The sequence below is a fragment of the Crotalus tigris genome, unplaced genomic scaffold (genome assembly GCF_016545835.1).
Source record: "Crotalus tigris isolate CLP2741 ecotype Arizona unplaced genomic scaffold, ASM1654583v1 scf7180000023723.778456, whole genome shotgun sequence".
NCBI classification, from domain to species: Eukaryota; Metazoa; Chordata; class Lepidosauria; order Squamata; family Viperidae; genus Crotalus; species Crotalus tigris.
Genome location: NW_024100141.1, coordinates 69,099 through 81,542, shown reverse-complemented (window position 1 = coordinate 81,542; position 12,444 = coordinate 69,099). Strand labels below are relative to the sequence as shown.

The following is a 12,444-nucleotide window of genomic DNA, read 5'->3' as shown; positions in this document are numbered from 1 at the left end:
TGGGTGATGAAGTGCAAGTGCCCTTGGATTCCAACTATTATCCAACTGTCTCCTTTCTTAAAGCTGAGCGGGAGGCCACCAATAGTCCTTGATTTATCACCACAATGGAGGCCAAAATTTCCGTCGCTAAGTGAAACATTTGTCAAGTGAATTTTGTCCCATTCTATGACCTTTCCTGCCACGGTGGTTGAGTACAGCAGTTAAGTTAGTAGTACAGCTGTTAAGTGAATCTGGCTTCCCCATTGACTTTGCAAATCGTGGTTCCTCAAAATCTCTTTGAAGTTGAGGCCGGTCAATTTCAGCCATCAAGATTGAAGAGGATTGTGGGAAATACAGCCTAGAATGTTTGGTGGGCACCCCCCCCCCCAAAAAAAAAGACTTAGGAGCTTGTAGGATGTATTATCTCATTTTCTTGGATTGCTTTAAGGCCTGTAAAATGCTTTGAAAGTACCATGATCAAATTGGGAATAAATGTTGTTCCGCCAATTTTGTAGCTTGCTTACTTTATTTATTAGATTTTAATCCCACCTTTATTACTTTATAAGTAACTCAAAGCAGCGAGTACACCTAATACATTTCTCCTCCTGTTTTTCCCACCACAACGACCATGTGAGGTGGGCTGGGCTGAGACTGAACAACTGGCTCAAAATCCCGGAGTTGGCTTTCATGCCTAAGACGGGACTAGAGCTCGCAGTTTCCTGGTGATTGGCCCAGTCACCCAGCCAGCTTTCAGGGCTAAGGCGGGGCTAGAATTCACTGTCACCTGATTTCTAGTACCTTAACCACTACAGCTGTGGCAACTGTGAGAGGGATCTCGGAGTCCTAGTGGACAATCACTTAGATAGGAGCCAGCCATGTGCTGCAGCTGCCAAAAAAGCCAACACAGTGCTAGGCTGCATTAACTAGAGAGATAGAATCAAGATCACGCGAAGTGTTAATATCACTTTACAAAGCCTTGGTAGGTCACACTTGGAATACTGCATCCAGTTTTGGTCACCACGATGTAAAAAAGATGTTGAGACTCTAGAAAGAGTACAGAGAAGACTGAGGCTAAAACATATAAGGAATGGTTGCAGGAATTGGGCACATCTAGTTTAATGAAGAGAAGGATGAGGGGGGACACGATAGCAGTGTTCCAGTATCTCAGGGGCTGCCCTAAAGAAGAGGGAGTCAAGCTATTCTCCAAAGTGCCTGAAGGCAGGACAAGAAGCAACGGAGGGAAACTCATCAAGGAGAGAAGCAACCTGGAACTAAGGAGAAACTTCCTGACAGTGAGAACAATTAACCAGTGGAACAGCCTGCCTCCAGAAGCAGTGAATGCTCTAACACTGGAAGTTTTTAAGACGAGACTGGACAGCTATTTGTTTGAAATGGTCTAGGGCAGGGGTAGTCAACGTTGGCTCTTTTATGACTCGTGGACTTCAACTCCCAGAATTCCTGAGCCTGCCGTGCTGAGGAGAAAGGGAGAGGTTTCCAAGCTGAGCCATGCTGGCTCAGGAATTCTGGGAGTTGAAGTCTATGAGTCATAAAAGAGCCAAGGTTCCCTCCCCCTGGTCTAGGGTTTCCTGCCTGAGCAGGGGGTTGGACTAGATGACCTCCAATGTACCTTCCAACTTTATTATTATTGTTACCAAATGGGCTCTCCACTTTCACAGCATTCCAGTTATTAATAAATATTTCTGATATTTTTAGATGCAAGGCTTTTAGGACAGGTCCAAAAGAAGTTGTACATTAAAAGGAACCTGGTTTTGCTTTCTCTCACATCATCTCTTTTTCAAATTACTTCCAAGTAGGGCAAATTTTGTTATCAGTGGCAGCATAAACAAATCCATTAGTGAACACCACTGTTCCCTCTCCTCCTTCCATTTTATTTTATTTGTGAAAAGGTCTTTAGAAATCATTTATTCCCTAAAAGGGACCGAAGAGCATAGTGATTATTTTAACTTGTTTGTTTTTGTGTTTTCATTTTGCTTTATGCGTTCCTTTAGAAAGCCCTATAGGTAAAAGCAGAGGGGAATCTACCAAGCGTTATAAGAATTAGGTTAAGGGCTTTGTTAACAAATCTGTCTTTAACAAAGCCGAACTCCCGAGTTGGCTTATCCTGGGGAAGGCTTTTACTTGATGTTTCTTTGTAATGAGATCAGATATTAATCTCCCAGGATCGTTTAGAAGCCCTGCATTTTGCCACGGAGTATCAAACAGTTTCCCCTCCACCGGCTGGTTTGAAAATGGAAACGGTATTCATAATTTGCATGCTAATCTCAGCTTGCAAATGTTAAATCTCATGCCAGCCTGGTGATGAGACCTGGCAACGTGCCACCGGAGTCTAGACATTTAATTTTGAGAATTCTCCCATTAGAATGATAACGCTTCTCCCTCTGCGTGTGATCATGAAGAAGTGGGTAGAGTTTGCTGTGTACTTGCTAGAGGCCGGCAGATGCCCAATTTTATTCTTCTGGAGCAGCTTTCAGACCAATCGGGCTGAGCTAGCTCTCGGCATTTCCCTTAAACGGCTGCTTTAAAACCCAATCCATCTTCTGCCTACACAGCAGCCGTGTCTAGAACCGGTTGAGAGACAGGCTCGATAAATCTGTCTGGAAGTGAAATGACGTGGTCAGACCTCAGCAAGAATAATTAAGTTTCTTTCCTTCAAAAGCCACCCCAGTTTCTCCAGGAGAGCAGGGTTCTTCAGGAGCTGCGTTCCATTTTGTTTGTACCTTTATTGTTCTTTTGGCACCCCAGCTCTGTTCTTTTGGCACCCCAGTTCTTTTGGCTTTTAAATCATTGCATTCAAGCCCTTTCACAGGAAAGTACTGTATTACAGAGAGGGAGGGAAGGAGGAAAGAAACAGGAAGAAGCCTGATGAGATTGCTAAGGTCTGCTCCACTTTCCTAAGTAATTAAACATTTCGAAGGCAAAGCACATAGAAGGATTTAGTCCTCTTTGGAAAGAGGAATCAGTGGAGAATTTGGTTAGGCTGGGATTTCTCTGTTGGGCTTTTTTTTTTTAATATTTTTTTTATTTTCCATTTATCCAACATAGTTATATAACAAAATTCACTTTACAAAATAACATAAATTCATAATCATAACCATAACCATAGGTGCCGCTTGCTCCTTCCCCCCAAGCTGCATCCACCGTCCCTAATACCTTACTCACTTCCCTCCTCTTTCTCTCCTCCCCTCACTACTCTCTTCCCCTCCCCTTCTCCTCTTACCATCCTACTTCCTCCCTTCACCTTCCTCCCCTCTCATCCCTCTCAAATACAGGAATGCAGCGTAGGGGAAACGCCCAAGCAGCACCTCTCTCATAAATTATAGAAGAACAATTTAACCCAGAAACAGAACCAAGCCCTTGCTTCCATATGAGGTCTTTTAAATAAGGAGCCCTTCCCCATATTAACTTAGAAGCAGGTTTGTTCAAGATCACGTGAAGTGTTAATACCACTTTATAAAGTCTTGGTAAGGCCACGCTTGGAATCCTGTATCCAGTTTTGGTCACCACGATGTAAAAAAGATGTTGAGACTCTAGAAAGAATGCAGAGAAGAGCAACAAAGATGATCAGGGGACTGGAGGCTAAAATATATAAGGAACGGTTGCTGGAATTGAGCATGTCTAGTTTGATGAAGAGAAGGACAAGGGGGGACATGATAGCAGTGTTCCAGTATCTCAGGGGCTGCCCCAAAGAAGAGGGGGAGTCAAGCTGTTCTCCAAAGCACCCGAAGGCAGGACAAGAAGCAATGGATGGAAGCTAACCAAGGAGAGAAGCAATCTGGAATTAAGGAGAAACTTCCTGACAGTGGGAACAATTAAACAGTGGAACAACCTGCCTCCAGAAGCTGTGAATGTGTTGGAAGTTTTTAAGAAGAGACTGGACAACTATTCGTCTGAAATGGTTTAGGGTCTCCTGCTTAAGCTGGGGGTTGGACTGGAAGACCTCCAAGGTCCCATCCAATTCTGTTATTCTGTTTTTGAAATATTGATCAGTTGATTGATTGATTGCATTTCTGTACCGCCTGTCTTCCTCAGTGAGGGACTCTGGGCAGTGCGTGATAAAATGTTAAAATATAAAACAGTATATGGAAGTTGAAAAGAGCCGAGGTGGCGCAGCAGTTAGAGTGCAGTCCTGCAGGCCACTTTAGCTGACTGTGTTCAGCAGGTCAGCGGTTCAAATTTCACCGGCTCAAGGTTGACTCAGCCTTCCATCCTTCCGGGGTAGGTAAAATGAGGACCCAGATTGTTGGGGGCAATGTAAATATATATATATACATTGCTTACTGGTGTACACCGCTTAGAGAGTGCTTGCACTTAAAGCGGTATATAAGTCTCATAAATAAATAAATAAATTAGGAGGCAAGAGATTAAAATTAGTTAAAAAGCAAAGGGAGAGCTTTCAGAGGGAATAACCAGCCCCATGGCTTCATGCTCCCTGCATGAGGCTGCAAAGTCCTCTCTTAACTCCTTTTCAGAAGGCCAGGAAAGAGGGGATCTCCCTTACCTCCACGGGGAGAGCGTTCCACAGGGTAGGAGCAACGGAAGAGAAGTCGGACTTCCTGGACCCCACCAGTCGGAATTCTTTAATATGCTGCCTATTTCACTGTCAATCAACTTTGGGCGGCTTACAAGCATCGTAAAACGGCTTACAAGCATCGTAAAAAACAGGTTTTATGCATTTATCACCGCCATCCCCATAGCATAATCTTGAACAGAGTAGAGAGGGATCGTTGAAAAAACAAAACAAAACCCCATCTCCTTTTTTCATTCTTTCATTCATTTAATTATATTTTTATCCCAATCGTTAATCATTTTAGCATGATACAGATATGCAACTGTTACTTCCCGTGGACTTCTGAGAAGAGATAAGCAGTAAAATCTCTTGAATCAGGCTCAACCTTTAGTAACTTACAGGCATGTTCCTATAGCTTTTCTGGCCGTGGCCTGTCCCCTCAGACCTCCCATCTCTGCATGGAGCTAAGCACAAAGACAAGAGTGAGCAAAGCCGGAGATTTCTTCCAGTGACAAGGAAAGGAATAATGAAGATGCTTGTGGAACATCTTGTGACAGTGTCAGATAATTTGGTCTAGTGGTTAAGGCACCTGATTAAAAACCACGAGAATGTGAGTTCTAGTTCTGCTTTAGCTATGAAAGCTGGTTTCGCTGACTTTGGACCAGTCACCTGGAGACTCAGAGTTCTTGTTGTTGTTAGTTGCGAAGTCGTGTCCGACCCATTGCAACCTATGGACAATGTTCCTCCAGGCCTTCCTATCCTCTACCATCTTCTGGAGTCCCTTTAAGCTCACGCCTCCTGCTTCAGGGACTCCATCCAGCCACCTCATTCTCCGTCGTCCCCTTCTTCTCTTGCCCTCCATCTTTCCCAGCATCAGGCTCTTCTCCAGTGAGTCCTTCCTTCTCATTAGGTGGCCAAAGTACTTGAGTTTCAACTTCAGGATCTGGCCTTCTAAAGAGCAGTCGGGGTTGATCTCCTCTAGGACTGACCAGTTGGATCACCTTGCAGTCCAAGGGACTCGCAGGAGTCTTCTCCAGCACCAGAGTTCAAAGGCCTCCATTCTTTGGCGCTCAGCCTTTCTTACGGTCCAACTTTCACAGCCATACATTGCAACTGGAAAAACCATGGCCTTGACTACACGCACTTTTGCTGGCAGGGTGACATCTCTGCTTTTTAGTTTTGTTGGCAGGGCGCCTTAGAACTGAAAGCCAGCGGGATGACTTAGGGCCAATCACCAGGAGAGTCAGAGTTCTACTCCCGCCTTAGACCTGAAAGCCAGGTCTTTGGGCCAATCATCACGAGACGCTGAGTTCTAAACCCACCTTTGCATGAAAGCTGGCTGGGTGACCTAAGGCCAGTCCCTCTCTCTCAGCCCAACTCACATCACACGGATATTATGGAGAACATAGGAGGAGGAAGAAATATTAGGTACGTTCACCACCTTGAGTTATTTATAAAAATAATAAAGGTGGGGTATAAATAAATGAATAAGTAAAAAATAAAAAGCAAATTGCAGCATGGAAGTGCTGTTTGAGCATGGATCAACAGTAGCAAAGAAACCTTGGGCTCCTTAAGCTGAAGCCTACTGTAGAAGAGAACAATTCCAGGAATGGCTGCCTTATATTTCCAGATGCAGAGTCTGGAGAGTTGTAAAGATAAGGGAAAAGGGAAGACTAGTGAATAAAGGAGGACTGTACTGCTTGAAAGGAAGAAAAGGCTATCGGTAGCCTTGGCTGCCAGAGGTGTTGAATATAAATCACAGGCGCCCCAGCCTCACTAGCACTTTGGCAGCGTTCGTTCTTTTAGACAAGACTGGGCAAGACGGTTTCTCTGTCCGAGGCAAGGTTTGGTTTAGAGCTCGTGAACAAATGAAAAACTTGCTGTCAACACTGCTAACATCGGATGTTTTTGCTTTGACAACAGATGGAGATGCAAAAATATTATATAGTTTTTTCATAAGTTTTATTTTTATATATATTATAGATAATCTTTTTATATATATAAATATAAAGTTCTTAATTTAATTTTTATTTTTACTTTTTAAGCCTATATTCTGCTCTGGGAAGCTCAGGGGGGGGGGAAGGGAGGGGGGGGTTTGGGAGGGGTGGGGGGGTTTTTTTTTTTCTTTTATATATGTATTGTTTAGTTTTATTTTTTTGTATATGTTGTCTCTTGTTTTGTATTCTTTTTTCTTTTTTGTAAAATTTATAAAACTTTTAATAAAAAAAAAAAAACAGATGGAGATGCAACTCTTTTCTTCATATGTTTTACTCTTAGAGTCAGAGTTAGATGATGCTGGGGAGGGGGGGATGTGTATGAGAGTTTAGCTCAGGGGTGTCAAACTCAATTTCACTGAGGGCCGCATCAGCATTGCGTTTGCCCTCGGGGGTGGGTGGGTGTGGCCAGGGTGGGTGCGGCCTACTGGGTGGGCGTGGATGGAGTGGGTGTAGCCTACTGGGTGGGCATGCCCAGTTCTACATCATTCGCGTCAAGGGTGCCTGTGGTGGCCAGGGTGGGTGCGGCCTACTGGGTGGGCGTGGATGGAGTGGGTGTAGCCTACTGGGTGGGCGTGCCCAGTTCTACATCATTCGCGTCAAGGGTGCCTGTGGCGGCCTGAGCAGGAGTGGGACAGATCTGAGGGTCTCTGGCAGAAGGAGGTGGGACTAGGGCAAGGGCCAAGCCATGGTCCACCGCAAGTGCCAAGATGGCCACCAGCTGGCCTGGGCCAGGGGCCAAGGCAGCGGGGGCCGTTCCCTCACTGTTTCCAGGATGGCTTCGTGGGCCACATGAAACCACTTTGCGGGTCGCATCCGGCCCCCGGGCCTTGTGTTTGACATGTCTGGTTTAGCTAGACATAACAATACTGAACCTAGCGTGAGAACCAAGGGTATTGAAATAAGAGATGATAAGAATTGGGCTGGAGAACTGGAGGGGAAGCCTGCATTTCAAACTAATTGGAGAGTGTGACTTATGACTGTTAATTGGAGGAGGGAATTGTGCTTTGATACTATGTGCTCGGGGGAGGGGAATCCAGTTTTTGGCTTCGATTGTGTTAGTGCCTATGCTATGCTTCCCAAATAAAGGTTCTTTAAGGTAAACAATGCCTCAAAGTTCTTTGAAGAGTTTCATCGGTCGGAACCATGACACTTTCAGGTATTGCCTTGAGATGGGTGGCTATAGATATTGAAAGAATGAATAAATAAATTGATAAAAATATTTGCACGACTGGGCTAAGCAGACTGTGTCTTTCATTCAGGAGTACCTTTTTTGTGAGGTGAAATCTTTGGTGCGTCCCCACCAAGACTGGCAGGGGAAGCAACTCTGTATAAGAGCAACCCCCCCTCCCTTTTAGCATTGGTGATGTTAACTTAGTTGGGTGGTGAAATGTCTGCAGGAATACATCCTAGTGATATGCAGGTTCTGAGGTTTTGCTGGTTAAAGAAATACAGGAAACCAGAAAGTGCCTTTAAGTTTTACGTTTTTATTCGGCTGAATAGAGACGGACTTCTCTAAATGAGGGGAGCAACAAATGACAAGAAATCCTTGTATTTATTCTGTATAATTACATAAGCAACCCATCCTCAATGGAACCGCATCTCCATGGAGGGAAATGTGTAGTGGGGTGCCCCAGGGCTCTGTTCTGGGCCCAGTGCTCTTCAACATCTTCATCAACAATCTGGACAAGGGGATAGATGGGGAACTCATCAAATTTGCAGACGACACCAAGCTGGCAGGAATAGCCAACACTCCAGAAGACAGGCTTAGGATACAGGAGGACCTGGACAGACTTGAACACTGGGCACTATCTAACAAAATGAAATTCAATGGTGAAAAAAGCAAGATTCTACATTTAGGCAAGAAAAACCAAATGTACAGGTGTAGTATAGGGGGTAGGTAGAGAAGGACGAGGAGTGACATGATAGCAGTATTCCAATATCTCAGGGGCTGCCATAAAGAAGAGGGAATCAAGCTATTTTCCAAAGCCCCTGAAGGCAGGACAAGAAGCAACGGGTGGAAACTAATCAAGGAGAGAAGCAACCTAGAACTAAGGAGAAACTTCCTGACAGTTAGAACAATTAACCCGTGGAACAGCCTGCCTCCAATGCGCCAACACTGGAAGTTTTTAAGAAGAAACTGGACAGCCATTTGTCCAAAATGGTATAGGATTTCCTGCCTGAGTACAGGGTTGGACTAGATGACGTCCAAGGTCCCTTCAACTTTATCATTATTATTATTATTATTATCATCATCCAGCAAAACTGACACACATAAGATAAAGATTGCACCCAGTTAAGTCTGGCAAACTGTAGATAAGAAGGGAGAAAGCAGAAGTAGCTAAACATGTTCCCATTTGAGTGTTCCTTAAAGATATTGTATATTCTTGGGTGGGTTAGGATATTAGGTATTGTCCTTGCTGTCATTTCCTGACCCTGCATCCAGGATTACAAGTGACCAAAGAGAGAGAAGCCATCTATATGTATTCACAATTAATATTGTCCCCTAATTCCTAGTCATCACTAGCTCAGAGAGCACCAAGAACTCCACAGTTGTCCTCCTCCTCCTCTCCTTTCCACTCCTCCCCTTCTCCAGAAATTCCACTTCCTTCTATTAATGTTGTTTCCTAGCTGGGTGAAACATTTGCAGGAAAGATATCCAGCTCAGGAAGCACCAAGGACTCCATCACTCACCTTCTCCTCTTCCCTTTTTTCCTCCTTCTCCTCCTCCTCCTCCTCCTCTTCCTCCATCATCTACAACAGACATGTCAAACACAAGGCCCAGGGGCTGGATGCGGCGCACGAAATGGTTTCATGTGGCCCGCGAAGCCATCCTGGAAACAGTGAGGGAACGGCCCCCACTGTCTTGGCCCTGGCCCAGGCCAGCCGGGAGCCAATGTACAATTTTGTGGTGGTCATCTATGCTGAAACGCATTCAGTCTAAGCTCCACAATGCCATCTGGAACCAGTGAGGAACCAGCCCCTGCTGTGTTGGCCCCGCCCCCTGGGTGCATGCTGGGAGGTGTCACCCTTTGTGAGGAATGAAGAAATGGACCATGCCTTGGCCCTTGCCCCGGTCCCACCCCCTTCTGCCAGAGACCCTCAGATCTGTTCCACTCCTGCCCAGGCCCCCACAGGCACCCTTGACGCGAATGATGTAGAGCTGGCCACGCCCGCCCAGTAGGCCACACCCATTCCATCCACACCCACCCAGTAGGCCGCACCCACCCTGGACACACCCATCCGGCCCCCTGAGGGCAACCGCAATGCTGATGCGGCCCTCAGTGAAATTGAGTTTGACACCCCTGATCTACAAGAAAACATCCAAGCTCAGAAAGCACCAAGGACTCCACATATATTTTCTTCTATATTTGTGAGGTTTTTTAAAAAATCCTGTTTTATTTATTCCCAAATATTTCTCGCTCAATTTTCTGAAAGCCTCCAAGAAAATTCATGTTAAATCATTAAACTGCAAGGCAGAAAGGGAGCAGGGATGTCCTAATGCAGTGTTTCCCAAACTTGACAATTTTAAGGCATGTGGACTTCAACTCCCAGAATTCCACAGCCAGCAATGCTGGCTGTGGAATTCTGGGAGTTGAAGTCCACATGCCTTAAAATTGTCAAGTTTGGGAAACACTGTCCTAATGAATTGTTCTATCACAATTAATCATTCTGTCGTGCAAGTATTTAGTATCACAGTGCTCCCTTTTGCGTAGGAAACCTGCTTACCTTCTCAAAAGCTTGGCGGGTTTATCTTAGCTCATAACTGTTAATTTTCCTATCATGAATTTATTATTTCTTTGCAGCTGGCGCTTCCTGGCTGCAGTATGTACCAGCTGTGTACCTTTAAAATATGTTTGAAGAATAATTGGTAATACTTCTTTTTTCTTCCTCTGTCTTCCCTCTCTCTGTAGGGGAAAGCTGGGGTCATGCAGCTACCATACGTTTAATTTTGCACTGGAATAACAAGCAGAGGTGAGTTAAAAAAATGGACACCAATCAATAACATGAGCTATTGAGTTTGTAGCTAAAGCCAAGGATACTCTCAATTATCTTTTCTACTTCTCTTCCCATCCTCCCTGTAGCATACACCAGCTGTGGAATGAACATTCTGCTTTTAATTTAAATACTTATCTAAAAAACACCCTTCAACAGAGTTCTCAAAATTATTTCAAATTCCCCTCCCCCACCAAAAAAAAAGCCTATAAACAGCTAGACAGGAAAAAGCTGTAGTAGCTACATGAACTACGAACTAGCCAACCGCTAGCCTAGTATGTAGTAGTATGGAACAGCTTGTATGATTTGCTAATAATTCAGTGTATCCTGAAAGCCTGAAAACTTGAGTCAAGCATATCGTTTGAAATTTTCAAACCAGCTAGAAAAGGACTCCTGTTGCCATGACTCAACTTCCAGACGACTTCAGATATTCTAAAAATAAAACAGAAAAAAGGCACTTTTAGGAGACAAGTAGCAGAATCGGCCTACTTATCCCAGAACCAGGCAGTTCCTTAGTAATATTGAAGTTGTGGTGTACAGGTACCGTGGACAAAATACACAAAGATCAGACTTGGAGGCAGGAGAATGAATAGCATAGTCTTAAATACGAATGACAACTTTTCTTAACTCGAAGGCTTAAATCAGTTCTCGGAGAGACAGTTTCAGGGCCTGTTCTGTCCCTTTAATGTAGCTTGCCATTTTGGGCAGCAGCCTTATCTAAAGCAGGTAGCTACAAAACCTATCCAAACATTCACATTTTAAAGAGAAAGAGGGAGAGACTGCAAGACAGCAGTGGGTTAGTAAAGGCAGCCTTTATTTTTATGCCAACGGGAAACCTGTGGAAAACCGGAGCTTTGCAATTAAGAAAATAAACCGAGTTAAGCTGTTCCTTTTGTACTGTGGTTTTCCCCAGGATGCTGCGGGGAGCTGGAACACAGTGTAACCTTAGCCATTATTCAGTTATTGTGTTAAAACCTAACATCCCTCTTCTCCCAGTGCTTTAAGTGTGTCACTTAATTTAGATGGTGGGGCGTCCCTTCCTTCAAACACAGATATCCATTGCATCTGAGGGGCACCTGGTGGAATTCTATTTGAGAGCCTCTTAGAAACATGACAGGGTATCTCACAATTAAGGCTATTTCTAATCAAGTACACCCACCAATTTAAATATTCTAAGGAATTCCTTGTGCAGCGAAATGTGGTGTGATAATCTTCCTTGGGCGGTAATTACTTGCTTTCTAATAGAATAGCACTGAGAGAAGAAAAGAAACCCAGAGCCCTAAAAATAAGTAACAGGAATCTTGGCAGCTTACCTCGGGGGAAGGCTGAGTATTTTCCTGGGGTATAGCAAGTTCGGGAGTCCTTCCTCCCTGTGGGTTTTAGCGAATTAGATTTCAGATTGAACCAAAAAAAAAAAATAAACAGTGCAGTAAATGAGAATATACCATCAGAGGAAGAAGTAATAAGAAAAATCCTGGACTGTGCTGAGATGGACAAATTAACAAAAGAGATAAAAGAAAAGGAAGACACAGTATTATATAGTATGGAACAAGTTGTATGTCTGGTTGGAGACTAGAAGTAATAGAGAATAAATATGGAAAGGTCAAAAGTGAAAATATGTGTATAATAATGTATAATAATAATAATATGAATTATTCTTAGTAAGAAGTAGAACATGAAGGAAGAAAAATGTAAATAAGGAATAACGGGGCTATAAGGACAAATATTCTAAAGAAGAATAAGGGGGAAATGTAAATATTAGATTACCGTTACGTAATTGCTGTAAAAAAAAAGGAGGAGTATATATATTGTCTGTGTGTGTGTGTTATGTTTTGCTTTGTTCTGTTTTGTCTTGTTGGTCAAAAATAAAAATTAAAAAAAAAATTCAGTGCAGTTGCAATGATTTCAAAGGCTTATTCCATCTCTTTGGTTTCTCAAAAATGCCAG

General features: G+C 43.8%; 1 protein-coding gene across 1 annotated transcript in view; it reads left to right on the top strand.

Annotated features, from left to right (window-relative positions):
* RAD51C (RAD51 paralog C) overlaps positions 1-12,444 on the top strand; it is a 59,477-nt gene that overhangs the window by 34,234 nt on the left and 12,799 nt on the right. The window contains exon 7 of the mRNA XM_039321245.1: positions 10,416-10,476. Within this exon, the coding sequence (XP_039177179.1) occupies positions 10,416-10,476 (61 nt within the window). The remainder of the gene's footprint in view (positions 1-10,415; positions 10,477-12,444) is intronic.